Genomic DNA, 20,785 nt, shown 5'->3' with positions numbered 1-20,785 from the left:
ACACACACACACACACACACACACACACACACACACACACACACACAAAATCAATCAATCAGTCAAAATACCACTCTTTTGTTCTTTAAAAGTACTAATTTTACATACTTTCTATTTCATTATTTTGTAGGTATAGATGTTCCAGATTTCTTGGAATGTAGAATGCTTGCTTCAATTTATTGTGTCCAACGTTGAGTTCTATAAGATTGGAAAGATTAAAGATATTATATGGGATGTCTTTCAGCTTGTTGTGTGATATTCTTAGAGCGTGAAGTTTTGGAAGTTTGTCAAAATAATTCTCTGGTATAGATGAAATTGAATTATTTTCTAAAGATAGATACATAAGTGAAGAAGGCAATGCAGGGGGCATTGATTCTAATCTGTTATTACATAGGTTGAGCTGCATTAACTTTTCCATTTTGAAAAGGTTGTTTTCCTTTAACATCAAATCAGAAAGGTGATTGTAGCAGAGATCAAGCATAGTCAAGTTTACCAGCCCATCTATGGCATTTGTTTGAAGTGTAGAGATTTCATTATAACCAAGAAGGAGTCTTTCCAGAGACTTTGGAAGAGGAAATGGAAATTCTTCTAAGTTGTTGTGCTCTAGATGAAGTTGTTGTAGTTCTGAAAGTTTAGCAAACACACCATAATCAATCTTTTGAGATTTAATTTTGTTGTGGCTGAGGTTAATTTCTTTAAGATGAGTTGCATTAATAAATGCATTTGCAGTCACAGCCTCAATGTCATTGAACTGAAGGTAGAGTTGCTGAATGTGCATTGGAATATTTGGGATAGTCTTGAGTTTACGGTTATCACAGTACATTGATGTGGGAAAGTTAGTTGGACAGAAGCATTCCTTAGCACAGCCTAAAACATTTGGATAAAAGGGAACTCCATATTCAATATTTTGATGAAATTGGAATTCTGGCTCATAATCCTCATTTGGCTCTTGGTCATAATCTTCACCCCATTGGTAAACTTCATATTGGCAATATACTCTAACTCCAAAGAAGAAGAAAAGGACATATATTGGACTTAAAAAGCCCATGTTCTTTTTTTCCCTGTTGCAAAGAGAAAAGTGATTAATACTCAGAACAATTCTCATAGAAATTGACACATATAAATTTTATTATGCTGGTGCCTGTATATAACAAAATATTCAGGATGCCTGGGCAAAGCTTAAATCAAAATTTAATTTTTTTAATTTAATGTTTAAATCACTGTGAAATTTAAAGTTACATGTTGCATTGAGCAGGAGTCAGAAGTATGCTGTTTTGGACTTTTTGCTAAATAGTCACTATCTTTTATTTGTGTACATTTGTTTTTTATAGAGCAGATTCCCTTTGTTTCCCTTAATGGCTATGAAAGCCACTTCAATTACAGGCAATCCTTCTGTCTGCCTCCCAAGTGCTGAGATTACATGTGTGAAGCACAACACTCTATGTAATCAGTATCTTCTAAAAGAATCTGTTGTCCGTAGATACAGACTGTAGCTGTCTAATGATGGTGTGACATCACCCAGCCACACTTTAGTACTTCCTCCACTCTAAGTGCTGGGCACTCTTGCCAACCATTTCATCTGTTAGTGATGCTTGCTACCTATGTGAACTGTTAAACTTTCATTAAACCAAAATCTTGCTTCCTACTACTTCTGTTGTTAAATCCTTTAGTTGTTCTTCAAAAGAACATTCTTTTTTTATATGGTAACTAACAGGTTTGTTTGTTTCCTGCCTTAGCCTGTCTACATCTTCAAGGTTTCTTCTTGGAACAATTTCTTAAATTTCAAGTACACACAATATTTATATCCTTCAAAGTTTCAGTTTCTCTTCATGTTTTCGTGTTTTCTTCCTTTTCACGGTCTCTCTCTCTCTCTCTCTCTCTCTCTCTCTCTCTCTCTGTCTTTCTCTCCTTCCCCCCTTTCCTTGTCTTCCTCTCTCTTCCTTCCCTTTCTCCATTCCCTCCCTCCTTTTTTCTTCCTTCTATTCTTCCTTCCTGAAACAGGGTTTCATAGAGCCCAGGTTAGCCTCAAGCTTGCTATTTAGGTGAGCCTGACCATACACTCAAGATATCCTCTTGCCTCTTCTTTTCAGGCACTTTAAATAATTCAGGTGCATGGAGCATTACCGTGCCTGGCTTTGAATAATTTTTTTCAGTTAAGGTCTGGATTATAAATATTAAAATGCCACAATCCTTATCTCCTAAGAGTCTGAAACCTAATGGAGGATTAGAGGCATACAGCTGAAAGATGTTGTAGTGATTGTAAGGGGAAGGATTTAGAGATAATTAACACTTCTGCTGAAACTTGAAAAAGGGGCCTGAAGGAGCCTGAAATCTTTAATTTCATTTTTGCCGTTTGACAATTATGCCTCTTGGTTTATTTATTAAGAAAATAAGAATCACAGTTGCTGGGCATGTGCAGGTGCCTGTCATCCCACCTGCTCTGGGGGCAGATGGTTTGAGCTCAAGAGTTGGAGACCAATAGTCATACAGTAAGATACCTTTTGAAAAAGAATAAAATTTGTAACTATACTTAAATTATGATTTGCCGTGTGTGTGTGTGTGTGTGTGTGTCCACGTGAAATCCAGAGGACAACTTAGGCATCAGGCATCATCTACCTTTTAGTTGTTTAGATAAAAGTCTTGCACTATGGAGGCTGGCAAATAGCCAACTGGCCAGTGAGCCACAGGAACTACCCATCTCTGCCTGCCAGGTGTTAGGATTACAAGTGTGGTTACCACACCTGGTTTTGTTTTATTTCTTTAGAACATGGGTTCTATGGAACCAACTAAGAGCTCGGATCCTCCTGCTTGCAAGGGAAGTAAGGATTTTGTTGATGGGCTGTGTCTCAGCCCATACTTGCCTCTTTTGTCTTACCTGCTTATCTTGGGTCTTGTCTTAGTCTTGCTGCTCATGTCACCTACAAGATAAACTCCCACTTTATTTTTTAGACAGATTCTCACTGTGCTACTAGGATGATCTCCAACTCCTTTTGGTCTTTACTGCCTCAGCCTCCTGGGTTACAGTCACATGAGATACTTATGTAAAAGTTCTCAGCAAGCTGAAAACTGTTGTCTACTTGAAATGAGCATTATTTAGGAAAATAATGTTTCCCCCCCTCTCCCCCAAGACAGGCTTTCTCTGTGTCACAGAACCTGGCTGTCCTGGACTCAACTTTGTAGCAGGCTGTCTCTGCCTTCTGAGTGCCGAGATTAAACGTATGCGCCACCACGACTGGCTGGGAAAAAAATAATTTACGTGTATCTTTTTCATTTTTTTTCTGATACCTTTTTCTCTCCACCCTTCTCATCAAGGGTTTTATGAGAAAATGAACAAATAACCTAACATCACTGTGAATTAATGAGATAATCAACATTTTATTCCTCTAGAATGCTACCCCTGTTTTCCAGCATTGGTATATCTGAGAAAATAGTTACATCAGTCATTTCTCTGACAGAATTCCTTTTGCTCCTTTTTCTCCCACGATTTTGTCTCAATTCTCTATGTACTGATATCTTTGGTCTGCTAATTAACAGTGGTCATATTCTGAACTTTGAACATCCCATACTCTGACCATATCTTCAGGTAATACCTCTAACTACAAATAGCTCCTGACGTTCAGAGGAGTCTAATGTATGCTGATGTTACTTGTTTTTCACTGCCTCAATCCATACTTCCTTACAGTCTAAGTTCCCTCTGCCTGGGATGCTACAGTTCATTGTTCTCAATACTCCTTTGTGCATTTCCTGAATTTTCTGAGTTCTTTACATCTGGCAAATGACAGTTTTCTCCCTACTCTCATTCTGACTTATACAACTAAATACGAAGAATGAAAAACGGAACCAGGCTGACTGGGCTCATTCTCAAATATGGCTACAACCTCAAATATGGCATGGCTGCATTTTCTTAATCTGCCCCCTTTCCCTCTTTCCAAGACTACTAGGTTTTTTGTTGTTGTTGTTTTGTTTTGTTTTTCTTTTCTCAAGGCGTAAAACATTTCCCATCATTCCTTTTGGATGATGATCTTTTAAAAAAGTATTAAATAATTATTTTTACTAGTACATTATATTTATCCTTATCTATAAAAAAGTACCAAATCAAAATGTTTGCTCTCTTCAGTGATATGTGATATTTGTTGTTGTTGTTTTGTGGTGGTGGTGGGTTTGTTTGTTTGCTTTTGGAGACAGGGTTTCTTTGTGTAGCCCTGGCTGTCCTTAAACTTGCTATGTAGAGCAAGCTGGCCTCAAACTCAAGAGATATTCCTGCCTCTGCCTCCTGAGTACTGGCATTAAAGGCATGCACCACCATTGGCTGGCTATATGTGACAGTTTTTTTAAGTGAATCAAATCTGAGTGATTGCATCAGTTCTTCTTTCTTTACTGTATAATTCATGAAGCATATGACATATGAACTCTGCTTTGAAAAACGTTAGTATTCTGTACGAATGAGGTAAGGAAATCTGTTTTCAAGTAAAGAGCTGATTAACAGAATAGAAGCAAGAAGTGTAAAATGCCTAGAAATGATAAATGTTCAATGAGCCAGAATCTGAGATTCTAAATTCCTAAGGAATTTGCATTCTGGTAATGAATTCCTAATATAGTGAGGTAGTGTATTTGTGCTGTGACCTTCATACTGCAGTGTTCCTAGTAGAATCTTGAGAGGAAGTGGAATGAATGAGTTATGCTTTCATCCCAATGGACATGTTCAGAGTAAGCAAGGGCTCTGCTTTAGGCTGGAACCGCCCTGTGAGTCTGCTTTGGGGTAGTCATTTTCTTGCTGCTGTTAGTCAACTAGATACTGTATGTTTGTGCGTAGTGCAACATTTTATAAATATTAGTAGTTAGTTAGATTATTTAATGTTACATTAAAAAAAAAGCATTTCTATCTGTGAGACAATGTGCTAAGTTAAGGAAAACAGAAATAAAGAAAAAAAAATGAAGACATGGACTCCTCTATAAAGAGCAAACAGTTTAGAGGAAGAGACCAACTCTACAAATTGAACCATAACTAAATGGGAGCAACAAGGAGGTCTTTTATAGACATCTAAACCAGACTTTGGCACTTTAAGAGAAATGAGTTTAGAAAATCTTACACATTTTACTCTCTTGCTGATGACATTTTTCTTGAAAATTTTAGGATTGTATTATACTTGCTATTGTAACTTTTAAAAGCATTTTTCCTACTTTGTTTCAGTTCCAATACAGCCACTAGAGTTAGCTTCTATGAGGCTGTTTTCCCAAAATCTGCACTGAAAGCGGAGAAGCAAAGCTAGCCTGTGGCATTGGACCAGGCCACAGAGGGCTCAAAAGTTTGCTCACACTTACTTGCTCAAGAGCATCCACTCCATCTGAATTTTGTCCTTGTGTTAAGACCATTAGCAGTCATCAACAAGCAACCTTTTGTTTTAGAATTAGAATCTGTTGCTCAGCACTTTAAGAAATCAGAAAAAAAAAAAAAAAAAAAAAAGGATGATCTGATACTTCATGGCAGCTTATTTTAGGATGAAAACCTCAAACAAACCTCCGAATATAAAAAGATTCTTCATGTGGTCTCTCCTTCTGGTCTTTTTGTAAACACTTCAGAAGGCTTTCTCTGGAGATTTTCATCTGAAATCCTGGCATTTACTAGTCTTCCTTTCTTCCGCTGTGATACTTTTCCCTGTTAATGATTTTACTTCGTTTTACCCAATGAGTCACTTCTTAGCCGTTTTCTAAGCAGTGCACTCATTTTGAGTAGTCACAAATCTGCGGGATGACTGACTGAATAAGTCACACGTTATATTTTGTTAGCAACGCTTCTCTCTGTTGTGTTGCGTTCTAGGCATTTCACCATGGTGGTTTCTTTAGATAAGAGTTAGAGAACTTGATGACTATCTTTTGTATTTATTTCTCTATAGCAATATGTAATATTTCTCACTTATATTACATTGTCTATTAGAAAAATGTCAGGTGAAGAAAATGTAAAGCAAAGCAGCAATATAAATATTAAGAAATCCATTAATGTGGATTTTGCATATAATACAGTAAGAGTAACTTTAACATAACATTTCTTTTACTTGAAATAAAAACACTCATATTTTAAACCAATGTAGGTCCTAATATAAATTAATAAAACTGAGGTATAATTTAGTTAATTCTAGAAAGTTCAAGGTAAAAATGTCATAGCTATTTTAAAAGATGTAATTGTTTTATTGGTATGCCATAGAAGCCAGTATGTAAAAATAATTTGTGTGTGTGTGTGTGTGTGTCAAGTTTTGTCTAAGACAACTTTAAATTTAGTTCTGTAAAATATTTTGTTATTAAAAAGTGTGTCTCAAGATGAGGGACAAAGGGTGGCATTGGAAGGGGGTGAGGTATGGGGGCTACAGCTGGGATACAAAGTGAATAAACTGTAATTAATATGAAATATAAAAATATAATTAAAAAATACCTTTAAAAAGTATGTGTCAGTTTTTAGCCATAATACATTTAAATCTTAAGTAACTTTAAAAGTAGCCTTTAATAACCCGATAAAATGTTCATATCTTTTCTTTGAGAATGATACAAACGAAAACAACATTCTAGATCGGTAATTTGCCCAGTACAAATGCTTCAACAAATGCACCCCTTCCTACCACTGTGTTCATCAGTACTAGTTAGATTTATGGCTCAAAAGCATTAGCAAGTTCTGTGTCACTGAAAATTAATAGCAGAGAAGCAGATCCAGGAAACTAAAGAGATTTGTTCCTTTAATCCAAGAATATTTCCCTTTTTTTCGAAATTTATTTTTAAAAGGGAATCTACACAAATGTTGTTTGTTGAGTAATTTTAAATCAGAAATTTAAACGCGTCTTACTGATCTTTTTTGCCAGAACAGTTTGCCTAATCAAAAACTTAATGTATTTTTTTTACCAGATTTTGCTTTCCCAGATTGTACTTTCATGATAGCTGCAGTCTATTTTAATATTAAATAAATCCAATATACTTTTATAACAATAGGAATACATTTTTTAAGAGTTTAAAATTATTTTATCACCATACCTGTTGAAACTGCTTTTAGTTTCAGAGATTGATGAATTGGCAAATCCTTTAACTGAATCAGAAATGCCTAAATCCTTAACGGAGTTTCTTTAAAAATCCACAGTAACTCTGTGTTCAGACAGAACTGTCCTTTGAATTACTGTAGCAATTTAAGTAAATACAATCTGCTTGGAAACCACTTGGGCTGAATTAAAACTTTGTACTTCTTTTCATTATACAAAACTTTGTGGATTCAAATTAAGATGTTTGTGCTCTTGGTCAGATTTATGTGGCTAACTTCTTTCTTTTCTCCTTAATTTTGGTTTGAGGTGTGGCAAGAATTTCCTCTAATATGAAAGGCAAACAAGACTAAATGAAACAACATGTACTGATTACTGTTTTCATTTTCATTTTTATGCCAAAGAATTCTTCAGAATAAAGTCCACTGTGACCTGTAGCCCAGTGTCTCAGCAATTTAAGGTGGAATTCAGAATTGTATCCGGTCCTTGGGTTGATACAGAGACTTGTATTAACTTCACTGCTTCCCTTTTTGAAGCTAAGAATCAGAATTAGAAACATACAGCATTTTACATCTAGTTTACTTTGAAAATGCAATAGACTGCATTGGTTTCATGGACTAAAGGTACATTTCCACTTAAATAGCCTGCTGATAATTTTTAAAAGAGAAATGAATTTCTTGGCTATGGAAGTTAATGCCTTGCACTATGAAAACATATCCCTAATTTGTCTTTTTTTTTCTCAGTACACAAAATGATTTTAGAGTGCATTTTATCTTTAAGTGGGATAGACTGAAAAGCCTCTGCTGCCCAGTAATTTTATTGTATGGATTTAGCAACTTTCCCCATTTGCTGAGTTAGCCCTCCTTAAGAGTTACAGCTAGCAGGCCTACTTACTCAAGGCTAAATTTTTGTGCTAATGTTTTTATAGTTAAACAGAGTTAGCTGTGTCTCTTGGCATTAAATGTTGAGTTCTTTGGAAGGAGATTCTTTCAAGCTTGGGAAGTTCGTTTTTGGTTCTTTAAAACTGTTTTCTATTAGACTTTATAAGGAACTAACAGGATTTATTTTTGTTTCAGATTTGAGAAAAGTGTACAGTGTTTCAAGGATGCATTGGCAATATTGTAAACATCTAGTCTGTTATTTAAGACATTGGTATGTGAAATGTGTCAGACCACACTTGAGCCAAGATTCCATTTTGTTACCGATCTTTTCCATATGTTTCCTATTACTGTCTTTGTTCTTAAACCTCAGGGTTTCACACTCAGAAAAAGAACAAATTTGTACATTCTTCTCAAACACTGTTTTAGTCTTCCTCATAGTTCCTTTAACAGATTAATCTAGAATCAACCACTTAATTTTTAAATGTAACTGTTTATTAACTGTGTTGTTTGGTCTTAAAATAGTGGTTATGTTCTTTCTGTTTCTAGATTAGGCAGAAATTTTTTGTCACTAGAGAGCTAGAACTTTTCTTTTTAAAGTCTGCACACTTGGGAGGTAGAAGCAGGCAGATCTCTGAGTTCCAGGACAGCCTGGTCTACAGAACAGGCAGGGCTATACCCATGTCCTCAAAACAAAAGAAAAAATGTTTCTAGAAATTTAAAACTAGTTTAGCTGTGTATAGGACATTTCAGCTGGTAGTGATTGAAAATGATGGAGGTAATGGTTAGGATAGGTGATAGTTTATGATCACTGATATGGTTAAGTGCCTTAATTGTAGCAATTGTAGAGAGAAGTCAGATGAATTGATTAAAAAATAAATTATATAACAGGTTTATGATTTTTTTGAAGCAAACACAGCATCTCAAAGCCAAACAACATACTAGTGGTAGCTAGGAAAAGCCTGCCTAGTTCAGCCTAATTAATAGGCTTTTTTTTTTTTCATTTATTTGCTCATTATTCGGCTCTTTAAAAAAAAGATTAGCACCTATTTTGTGTAAAATAGTTTAAAACTGAGGACCCAACAGTTAAAATCTTCCTGCCATAGAGGAGAAGGGTAGAAAATAAAAGTTTATTGAGTGGTGCAGAGTAGAGCAGAGAATAAACCAAGGTAAAGGATAAAATGAGTGTGGTAGAGAAGTGCAGCCTGGCAGTTCTGTTCCTGCTATGTGCGAGCTGCAGGGGAACAGTGAGGTTCCCCTGTGGTGGGTGGCGGGAGCCGAGGACTGCACTTTTGACGTGGGATATTAAAGGTAAGCAAGGACAAACTTGTAAGAGTGGTGGATGCATCAGAGTATGACACAACAGTAAGAACTCATGTTGGTAAATGTGCATGCGAATGACTATATACAGTGTTTTTTAAATAGATATGTCTATATGCATAGGTTAGAATACATGTGTGCATAGCTCTGCTTTGAAGCTGCCAGGATATACTCTTGTAGCAATGAGCTGGCAACAAGATCATGGTTTCAGGGAATAACAACCAGGGCTGTTTCATTGGAGGAATGACTGATCTAGCAGAATTGGGACAGGGAAAGTATAAAATGGACATGGAACACTGAGATGCACCAGAAAGAAAAGAAGTTCTTTGCAAAGAGAAGGGTCTCAGAAGATCTGTGCCTACATCTCAGTTTTGCAATAAACCTAAAACTGCTTTAAAAAAAAAAAAAAAGGAAGGATGCAGATACAGTTTTAGGTAACATATATATAGATCTGAGTATTGTGAATACTAGGACTAACATGGCGTAGTAGATCAAGAACATAGGTGGTACCCTTAGGGGCACAGCCGGCACCAGCATCAGGGTAGATGTGTGCTTGGAAGGATCCACCTTTCAGTGCTGTACATGGGATCATACTATTTATTTTGTTGTTTAAAGAAAATCTTATTGTCTAGGCTAGTTTCTAACCCTCAGGAGCAAGCAGGTCCTCCTGCCTCAGTTTCTCTAGTAGCTGGCCCTACACATATTCACCAGCTTGAAATGTTTGCAGGGAAAATGCAGTGTATGATAAATGAGCTCTTTCAAATAGGCCATTTGGGTAGCCCTGGAGTACTGTTATTCCACAGACTAAATGCCACATTTTCTAGGCAAATATGGCTCACCATCTACCATGTATCCACCCCGACAGGGCTCTGAGAAACAAGCTCATTCATGACCTTTCTTTTTCTTCAACATTTACTTTTTCTGTAAATAGTTCCCCCATCCCAGCTTCGTACTCTCTTATAGAAAGCAGAAACTTGAAAATTCTTCAAATTTGAGAGCCCCCCTAAAGCTTACAGTCTAGGACCATTAGAATAAGTGGAGCTTCTTTTAAAATTCTTATGTCTAAGATCACTATACCCTAAACCTGGGAAGACAAATTCCCTGATCATGAATCTGAGAACTTTTGACAACTGTTTAAGTTGTTAGAAAAACTCAACAACCTCTAACCTAAATGCTTCTCTTCCTTCACTCCCAAATTGGACATATAAGGAAGTCCTTTGCATACTACTTCTGAATACTTCTGGTCTGTCCATGTTTGTTACTATGTCCACTTATTCTCAGGATGGCTTTGACTGGTCTCATATTTGCACATTTTCTTCTCCAACCTTTTCCCCCTTCTTACTTTATATAAAACCACTTTTTTGTTGCTTTTTGAGAATTTTATACAATGTATTGAATCATATCCACTCCCCACTTCTCACCTTGATACCCCCCAAATCCACACCAATTCCTTGCATTCCTTTCAGCAACTCTGTGTCCTCTTTTTTTCTTTTTCCTTTTTTTGGTTTATTCTCCACTATCTTACCCACTCCAATTTGTGCTGTCCATGTGAGGCCGTCTTCTCTATTGTGGTTAACATAAGGATGTGGAAACATCCTTAAAATTGAATCTTTACTAGAAGTCATCCACTGTGTATAGCTTGTGAACCCCTTCCCATTCTATGCGAGAATTTGACTGGCAGTTAGAATAACTATGTATAGTTGTTTGACATCCTAAAGGTCAAAGATGGGAATATCATCTTCTTGCCTCCAAGCAAATTAAAGAATTACTACATTTTGCGTTGGCTAATCAATATCTTAAGTGACTAACAGAATGTATGGGATAGGAAGTAGGAAACTTAATCGAAGTAGAACATTGTTGGGACTTCCTAGGAAACTGTTCTCTTGGCAGATAAAGCAACCTAGATAACAGCTTAGTGCAGTGTGGTATTGAAGCAACTTTTTTGTATTCATTTATTTATTTAATCATTTTAAAGCCTGATCCCAGCCACCTCTCTCCTTTCCTAGTCCCACCTTCAGATCCCTTTCCCTCCCATCCCCTCTCTCCAGCAACTTTTAAATTTTTATTATTTAAACTTCTTATATGAGAAATTCAATGACATATTGCCTTGTTTATGAATCAGAAATTTAGATAAAGGGTGAGTAAAACTCAGTGTCTAGACTACAGTGTCCTTTGCATGAATCAGAGGTTAAAATCCAGTGTTTATAGAGTTTAGTATGAATATGTTTACATAGAAATTCAACAACAAAAATATATCCAGACAATGAAGATAGATAGCCCTTTAAGGTGCTACTGACCAGAAAGGAGCCTCCTGTGCTAAGAGTGTTCTATCTACATATCAGTTATGTGGTGGTTTATTTTGTAAAATGTATCGGGCTATAGTGTCGGGATAGTCTCTTGTAACTGTGTAAAGGTTGTCTTTGTAGTGTTCGGTGCTGGTTTACGTAAGGTAGAGAGTCGAGAACAGGCTGGACTTGAGTGTTTTCATGAAGTGTCACTTGTCTCAGTGCTTTGTAAATATCTTCTCCATCAGCCTATAGCAAAGCAGGAGAAAATAGGAGAACTTCCAGAGAATTAGAAACTCTGAGAAAGAATCAGTCGCAAGAAGTCACCAACTTCTTACAGAAGTTCTTACACAGATGAAGGAGCAGGTGTCAGGATGTGACTAGGAAGGACAGGTAATAAGCCATGTGGTTGGGATGTAGGCCTGGCCAGTATTGCCAGGTTAGAATAGCTCTGAATCTGCCCAGCTTAGTGCCATAAGCTATTAATAAAAATAATAAGTCTCCAAGTCATTATTTAGGAGCTGGGGTAGGCATAGAAAATCCATACTGTTATACTATAATGTATGTATTAGGGCAGAGTAAAATGACAAAATAAATAAATAATAATAATCCCCCCTTAAGGATTGGTTTATATTTCTTGCTGGTTGAGTTTCAAGAATTTCAGTACAACTCACAAAGTCAAAACTGCTATAAAGCTTGCTTTCATAGAGACACTAATTCCTTTTCTAAGCAGCATATAAGGTGAGATTGTTAAAACAGTTTGATAAGCCATGGATAGGGACAAAGACTTGCATGACCTTTGAGTTTAACCCTATTAGCACTCCTTTCTTCACAAGCCTAAATATATACAATGTCTTAAAGAAAGAAAAAATAAAATAAAAATAAAGTATGAGGTGTTTTGTCAGCCCAGGAAATTTGAAACTTCCTATGTAGCTAAGAATGATTTTGAACTCCTTATCCCCCTGCTTGCATATCCCAAGTGGCCCAGCTGGAAATTCATTGAGACAAGAAAAACAAACAACTCATATTTTTAACTTAATTTTTAAAACTTTGCTTAACTGTTCTAAATTATGTCTTTTTATGCATTTAACTGCAAAAGTCATATATGTAACTATTAAGCCTCCCCCCTCCACATTCCATGTTTAATAAAAAGTGGTTGCTGTAATTTTCCTTCTTAAACCCCAACTTTGGTTCATCCTGAAACCCTTTTTTGCACTGTAAATCAAGACCTTGGCCATTCCGAAATGGAGGCCCTCAGGGTGGGGCTTCTTCCTGACACAGCAGTCCAGGCTGTTCTCTGCGGCTAGTGACAGTTAAATCATCTCTGCACCATTTTCTTTTTAAAAGTTTTGTTTTTCAAGTGAGCAGTGCAGATTCAACTGCTTGACTACAGGAAACAAAAGACATAGAAAGCAGGGAAGACAGAAGAATAGGTTGAAAGCTGCTACTGGGATGCAGTTAGCAAAAATAGAATGAAAAAATACAGAGCCTGGTTTGTCTATCATATAAGTATTGAAGAAGGGAAGAAAAGATAAACGGGAAGTGCATATGTTAGAGGGAGTGCTGAGTATGTATGGTGACATGTACCTGTAATCTCAGAGCTGAGGAGACTAAGGCCAGCATACACAGGACAGCAAGATCCCCCCCCCCCCTGGGATATTAAAATTAAACAACAAAAAAAGGGGCTGGGAGATGGCAAAAGCTCTTGTAGTACAAACATGAGGATCTGAATTAGAATCCCTAGCCCAAACATAAAATGGTATACCTGTGTACCTGCCTGTTAATCGAGTGCTGTGTGGGTAGAGACAGGGATGGCTGAGGCTTTCAGATTACTAGCCCATCTCCTGGTTTAATGAGAAAATAAAGCAGAGAGTGATAGAACAAGACACTCAAACATACACACTCACACAACTAAAAAAACATGACTTAAGTATCAACCTACAGTTTAAATAATTATGGTATAGTTGGAAATTTTGGCAGTAACTGATGATATATTTTTTAATTTTTATTATTAGTTACACTTTATTAACTCTGTATCTCGCTCCCTCATTCCCTCCCAATCCCACCCTCCATCCTTTATCTCCTCCCTGCCCCTTTCCAAGTCCACTGATTGGGGAGGACCTCCTCCCCTTTCATCTGACCCTGTTTTATCAGGTATGGGTTTGATGATATTAAAGAATTTTGTTTTCCGGGCAGGGTTTCTTCGTGTAACAGCCCTGGCTGTCCTGAAACTTACTTTGTATACTAGGCTGGCTTAAACTTGTAAAGATATGCCTACCTCTGCCTTCTAAATTGCTGGGATTAAAGGCTTGTATCACCATGGCCAGCTCAATATTAAGAAATTAATTTTAATGTGATAATTATGTTTTTTGAGAATGGCAAGTTGACCAGGCCTGGTGGTACATGCCTTTAATCCTGGCATTTAGGATACTCACACACACACATACACACACACATATTGAGGCTATTGTGAATGATATTATTTCCCTCATTTATTTCTCAGTCCATTTGTCATTTGTATTAAAAAAAAAAAAAGGCTACTGAGGTTTGTGTGTTAATGTTGTAGCTTGTAACTTCACTGTGTTTGTCAGCTGTAGAAGTTTCTTCTTGGAATTTTTAGGGTGACATATAAGATCATGTCATCTGAAATACAGATTTTTTTTTCACTTCTTTCTTTCATGTTACCCTTGATCATCAGTTGTCTTATTGCTGTAGCTAAGACTTCAAGTACTATACTAAATAGGTATGAACACTGTGGACATCATTGTCCTGTTTTGAATTTTAGTGGAAATGCTTTGAGTTCTCTCTCATTTAAGTTGCTGTGGGTTTCTGAACGTTGCCCTTTTCTGTTGTTGAGTTTTATCTCTTGACTACCCACTCTCTCTCCAGGACTCTTAATATGAAGGGATGCTGGATTTTTTCAAAGGTCTTTCTGCAGCTAATGAGGCGATCATGTGGTTTTTATGTTTCAGTCTGTTTATATGGTAAATTTCATTTCTAGATTAACATATGTTGAATAATCCCTGCATCTCTGGAATGAAGCTTACTTGATCATGGTGGATAATCTTTTTAATGTATTCTTGGATTTGGTTTGCAAATATTTTATTGAGAATTTTTGCATCTGTGTTTATAAGGGAAAATGGCCTATAAATTTTCTGTGATTTGTATTAGTGCTTTCATAAAGAGTTAGGAAATGTTCCTTTAGTTTCTAATTTGCTCATTAATTTGAGGAATATTAGCATCATTTCTCTGAAGGTCTGGTAGAATTCTGTATGGAATCTATCTGGCCATGGAGATTTTTGGTTAGAATATTTTATTACTGTTTCTATTTCATAAAGGTTATGGGTCTATTTAAATTATTTATTTTATCTTGATTTAACTTTGGTAGTCAAGAAATTCATATATTTCTTTTATATTTTCTAATTTGGTAGAACATAGATTTCTTAGCATTTAGTCTCATGATTTTCTGAAATTTTTTATGTCTATTATAAGGCTTTCCTTTTCATGCCTAATTTTATTAATTTGGATCTTCCCTCATCTTTTGGTTAATTTGACTAGGAGTTTGTCAATCTTGTTGATTTTTTTTTTCAAAGAATTAAGTCTTCTTTTCTGATTCTGTATATTTTGTTTTCTAACATTGTTTTTTTTTTTATCCCCAAGTTTGATAATTTCTTTTCATTTACTTTTTTTTTTTTTTTTTTTTTTCGAGACAGGTTTTCTCTGTGTAGCCTTGGCTATCCTGGATTTGCTTTGTAGAGCAGGTTGGCCTCAAACTCACAGAGATCTGCCTACCTCTGCCTCCGTGAGTGCTGGAATTACAGGCATGCGCCATGGCACTCGGCTTTCTCATTGATTTCATGTGTGTCATTTAATTATTAATATGTGAATTTGCCTCTTAGAACTAACTGCCTTCATTGCATCCTATACATTTGGATATGTTGTGTTTTCATTTTCAATCAATGGACACCATTATAGTTAAGAACTTTGTTCATAAAATACTGTTCATTACATGATAAACATGTATGAAAGTTTCATAAGAAAACCTTTTGTAACGAATGTATATTAGTGATGTTTTAAAAGCATTATTCATATGTTAATTTAAAAGAAAGCCACAGATCTGGTCAGCACCTGGTTTCAAGTCTCAGAACCTCCGTGGAAGCTAACAGCTGTCTGTAACTCTAATTCCAGAGGCTCTGTGGGCCTCTTCCGGACTCCCCAGTACCAAGCACACATGAGCTGCATTTATATGCAGGTAGGCAAAAACAAATAAATGCCACAGATTAGGCTAGTCCCTTCATATTGCTTAACAGCTCCATATCGGTATTTTATCACTCTTGTAAGTCACTTTCAAGAAGATTAATAGCACTATTTAAAGTATGCCAAAGAATAAGAATTTGAGAAAATAACCTATCCAACTTGACCAGCTTGTATATGAAAAATATTTAATGTCTTTAGTCTTTAAAGAAATGCAAATTAAAACCACAAGAAAATTGTACTACTTGCCCAGTAAAAGGGCTATAGTTAAAAGACTTAACTACCAATTAGGGGTAAGTTTGTGGAAGAAAAAAAAATCTTTTAAACATTATTGGTAAGATTGTAAATTGTTGCAATTACAGAAAACTTTTGGTACTAAGTATCTGATAAGCTGGCTGTTCTGCTCTTAGGTACATATGGTATGGAAATAAGTACATTTGCCTGCAAAAGTCTCGCACAAACATGATTGTAGCAGCTGCTTCATAGTAATAACTAAACATTACTATGTTTGCTCTGGGATGTTCTGTGGTGCTGCTTTCCTTGCCTTATATTCATGTCTCTGTGTTTTATACCTAGCAGTACAACTCTAGGAAAAACTCCAGTGATCCTTAACATCATAATGGATAAGGACACCAAGTATATACAGTGTAATACTATTCAGCAATACAAAGAAACTGAGTATATTCTGCTAACAAAAGTGCCATAATTCTAGCCACTCAGGAGACTAAGGCAGGCAGGAAGTTCAAGGGAATTGGACCATGTGCTGGTGTGAATCTTGGGCTTTAACACTTCTGCGGCAATGAGTACAGCTTGGTCTCTATCTCAAGCCATTCCTGTTTCCATCTCAAATTGCACATTTACAGCTACACTGCAACTTGGATATCATGGGTTTGTTTGTTTGTTTTGTTTTGTTTTGTTTCATCTGCTTCTTACATGCTACTCTTGTTAGCATTTCCTTTTCCCTTTCTTCTTTTTCTTTATTTTTTTCTCTTTCTTTTCTCTCTCTTTTTCTCTTTCTCTCTTTCTCTTTTTTCTCTCTTTCTCTCTATCTCTCTCTTTCTTTCTCCTTTCTTCCTTCCTTCCTCCCTCCCTCCCTCCCTTCTTCCCTTTCTCTTTGTATCCCGCTTTAGCTCCCTCCATCTTTTCCTGGTTCCACCTACCCTCCCTCTTCTCCCCCTGTGCCCCTTTCCTAGTCCACTGATAGAGGAGGACCTCCTCCCCTTCTCTCTGGCCCTAGCCTATCAAGTCTCATCAAGGCTGGCTGTATCATCTTCTGTGGCCTGGCAAGGCTGCACCCCCCAGAGGGAGCTGATGACCACACTTTGTTAGCATTTCTTAATAGACAAAATTTTAGCACAAGGGAGAGAACACAAATCCCAAGTGGACAATAAATACTGTTATAAGTTTGAGGCCAAGCTTATCTACAAAATGAGTTCAAAGCCATCCCTAGGCAACTTAGTAAAATGTTGCTCAAAACAGAACACTAAAGAGGAAATGGGTATATATCTCAGTGGTAGAGAACTTGCCCAAGATATGCAAGGCCCTAGGTGTACCCTGTAGAGCAGTATGTACGTAACAAACTGAATGCTGCTCTGTGTAATAGTATGGACCCGTCTCGTACTAGACTGAGGCTACTGCTGTACCTGACCTAGTGAGCTATAATCCTGCTTGGTATGTTGACGCTTTGAACATAGAGTGGCACATCCACCTGGAAAACAGTGTAGCATCTCCTCAGAAGGAGCATGGGTAGCAACTGACGCTGTGCTTCTGCTCCTGGATATATGGAAGCGTGAGCATACAAGCCTTAATAACAGCATTTTTTATGATAGTCAAAAACTGGCAACAGCCCAGCAACCAATGATTGCATAAATATTATATATATTTTCAATTAAATGTTGCTTGACAATAGAGACAATGAACCTCTGATATGCTGCAACATGGATAAACCTCAAAAACCATGCTAAGTGGAAGAAGCAAATCACCATATTACTCTGCTTGTGTTAAATGCCCAGGTTAAGGCTATCCATAGAGAACATAGATTTGCCAGGGCATAAGGAAAGCAGTAGGTAGGTAGGTACATGGTTTGTGTTGGGAATGATAAGAATGTTCTGACAATGATTTATAGTGGTGGTTCAGAACTCTAAATAGTGTGAAGGCCATTGAATTATATATTTTAAATAATTGGATTATATTGTACATAGATTTTATCTCAAATTTAGTAAAATTATAGGAATTAGAGTGTAAAAATTATGTTATAAATTGTTGAAACTATGAAAAGTACATAGACGGTCAACATATTGTTTTATTTACTTTGCTTCTGTTATAAATTCTCAGTAAAAAGGCAGAAGAAACAGCATCCCTGATAGTCAAACTGAACATCTTCATTTTAGGGCTGCTCCTGCCTATGAAGGCAGCACGTGGCCTAGTTGTTGCCTTTCACCTTAACTATCCTGGTGTAGTAACTCAATTGTTTCAATCTTTAGTGGATTTCAAGTGGGCAGCATTCTGTATTTACCATTAAAACATGTTTATTGCAGAACATTATAATGCAGTTCTGGCAGCTTAAGACTTTATTAATAATTTGTTTTCATGAACTTAAACCCAAAATTGTTAACAGTTGTGAAGGGAAAACAAAAACATTAACTGCACCAAGTTAATTGCAAGGATTTAGGAGTCATTTCCATTATTTTTTCTTTTATCTTAGAAAAACATTGCCAACTCTTAAGCACCACTGTTCTCATTATAGACTTATCTGTTGACATGACTCTGGTCTTGTTGTTAACTATATGTTAATTACTAATTTGAAGAACTACATTTTCATTAAATATTTGATTTTTGTGTATATTCCTACTACTGTTGTGATATCACTGCTCATATTGTAGAAAAATATTTCATTGAAATAACTGGAACTTTAAAATGTTTTAATTTTGAAGAGCTGGAAACATAACACAGTGGTTAAAAGTGGTTGGTGCTTTTCCAGAGGACTGAAGTTCAATTCCTAGCACCCATTTTGGGCAGATAACAATTGCATGTAAGTTTAGCTTTGGGGGATCTGACATGCTCTTCTGGACTCAGCAGGTACCGCCACACACATGGCACCACACATATACATAAGTAAAAAATAAAAGTAAAATCTTTAAAATTTTAATTTTAGAATAATTCCACTTACAGTATTTTATTTTTAGTTTTCTCATCAGCCCACAGTTTAATAATAGATGCTCATATTTTATGAACTGTGATTTGCAAAGCATTTCACATACATTTTTATTTGGTAATTGTCATTCTACATCCATATCGGGCGGTAGCCTGGGCTGTTCGGTGTCACAGCTGTTGTACTGCATTTCCGCTCTGGGCTGCTGGGAGGGAAATGGACATGCAGGTTTCTCCTGCAGGCCTGTCCTGGCACTGTTTGCTTCTGGACTAGAACAGGGGAACCCCTGGGATCGAAGATTCAGTTTCTCAGTAGTGGATGGAGCGCTTAAGGGGGAGGCCCTACAGGACAGGGGAGAGACGTGACAGGTGGAAAGGAGTTTTTTCCCTGGGTGTTACATTTAGCTCTTTTAAAAAGAGATTGCAGTGGAAACTTGGGCATTCCAAAAGCCTGTGATGATACTGCGCTGTTACAGCCCTTCAGTTAACTGTGTTAACGACAGGGGTGCAAGCAAAAGCTGAAACTGACCGAGAGGCAGGTTCAGTGAGAAGCAGGTCAGCGGGATGCAGGTCAAAGGCCGCCAAGGCAGTTCTGCATGCCAGGGAACAGTGCAAGCTCCTGGCAGCCCGGCAGTGGCTGCCTAATTGGCAGCCAAGCTTGGGGCATTCAATGGTGATTCTTCAGGAGCCCTTCCTTCCCCAGAATAAAAGATGAATCTCAGACAGTCATGGTAGAGAAATGGAGAGAGCTCTAAAATGAATCAGGGACTTAAATCCTTGGGCAGTGAGAGGAGTTTTAAAAGTGAATTTGTTTGATTCACTGGGGCAGGGGTTCCTGGTATACTTAATTTACATGTAACAAAACAGCCCTTTCACTAAAGGGAAAACAGTGCTTAATTCTCCTCGTTGGTGGGAGAGGCTCTCCAGGTCCAGTTAAAGGCCATTGGTTGGAAGCCAAGACACTAAGGCATCTTATGAGCATAGGGTGGGTATCTCTAGAAATCCCTAGGTTGAGGGCTGAACAGGTTTCTTATCAGGAATGGGTCAGTAATCTTCCATGAAGGTTATGTGACTCGCCTTAGGGGAAGATCAGGTGAAGAAGGGACCCACTGAGAAAGGGAGTCCGTGATCAGTACAGAGCTTAGAGGCTATCGGGGAAACACCAGACTTCAGCCTTGATAGCAGAGCCCACAAGTAATATGGCAACTTCATTGGTGTGTGTTGTCTGTAGGTGAGGAAGCAGATTCTAAAGGGGTGGCCTGCTCTAGACTATAAATGGGACTGGATGTCCTAATCAAAGTCCTGTACCTCTTTTCTATACCACTTATACAAGTGATAAGCCTGTGCTATTTGGAACTCACTATGTTCCTCTCTATAGTTTGTACAAAGCAGCAGTTTTATTCTAATCTGCTGAGTTATGTCACTTTATATTTCATGTACGTTTCCTATAAAGCAGCTGTTCTAAGCCAGCTCAAATTTTGCTTTTATTTCCAGCATTCCCACAGTAACATTGGCCAATACTTGGAGAAATTGTTGATTGTGACGACGGTGGCAGGTGGATGAAGCAGATATTATTGCTGGAAGGGGTACAGACAAGTGAGCTGCTGGCATTATTCTTGAGGCATTATTCTTGGGGCATGGCAGTCTCCAACCCTAAGAATAATGGTCCAAAACCCCACGGGTGCTGAGGCTGAGTGACCGACCCACCTTGAAGACTGAGATGTTATGTACCCATTCTTCATCATGGTTTTGAGCTTCCACCTCTTTTTGTTACATACCTAGAACATTTTTCTATTTCCACCAAAAAATATATTTTGAAGTCTAGATATTGAGGTAGTGTAAAATAAATGTGAGGGGCTAGAGAGCTGGCCCAGTGGTTAAG

At 37.2% G+C, this 20,785-nt stretch overlaps 2 protein-coding genes across 3 annotated transcripts in view; one reads left to right on the top strand and one right to left on the bottom strand.

Annotated features, from left to right (window-relative positions):
• The window catches only part of Omd (osteomodulin), an 8,410-nt gene extending 1,282 nt beyond the window's left edge, over positions 1-7,128 (bottom strand). Inside the window, exons 1-2 of the mRNA XM_055595206.1 lie at positions 7,018-7,128; positions 109-1,061 (exon numbers count right to left, since the gene is read on the bottom strand). Of these exons, the coding sequence (XP_055451181.1) occupies positions 109-1,048 (940 nt within the window). The 5' untranslated portion in view covers positions 1,049-1,061; positions 7,018-7,128. The remainder of the gene's footprint in view (positions 1-108; positions 1,062-7,017) is intronic.
• Positions 1-20,785, top strand: part of Cenpp (centromere protein P) — a 200,579-nt gene that overhangs the window by 63,484 nt on the left and 116,310 nt on the right. The gene's annotated exons all lie outside the window — the stretch shown is intronic.

The sequence above is a fragment of the Psammomys obesus genome, unplaced genomic scaffold (assembly GCF_907164565.1).
Source record: "Psammomys obesus unplaced genomic scaffold, mPsaObe1.curated_primary_1811, whole genome shotgun sequence".
Classification (NCBI taxonomy): Eukaryota; Metazoa; Chordata; class Mammalia; order Rodentia; family Muridae; genus Psammomys; species Psammomys obesus.
The sequence above is the reverse complement of the archived record's forward strand: the minus strand, read 5'-3'. Positions and strand labels throughout refer to the sequence as shown.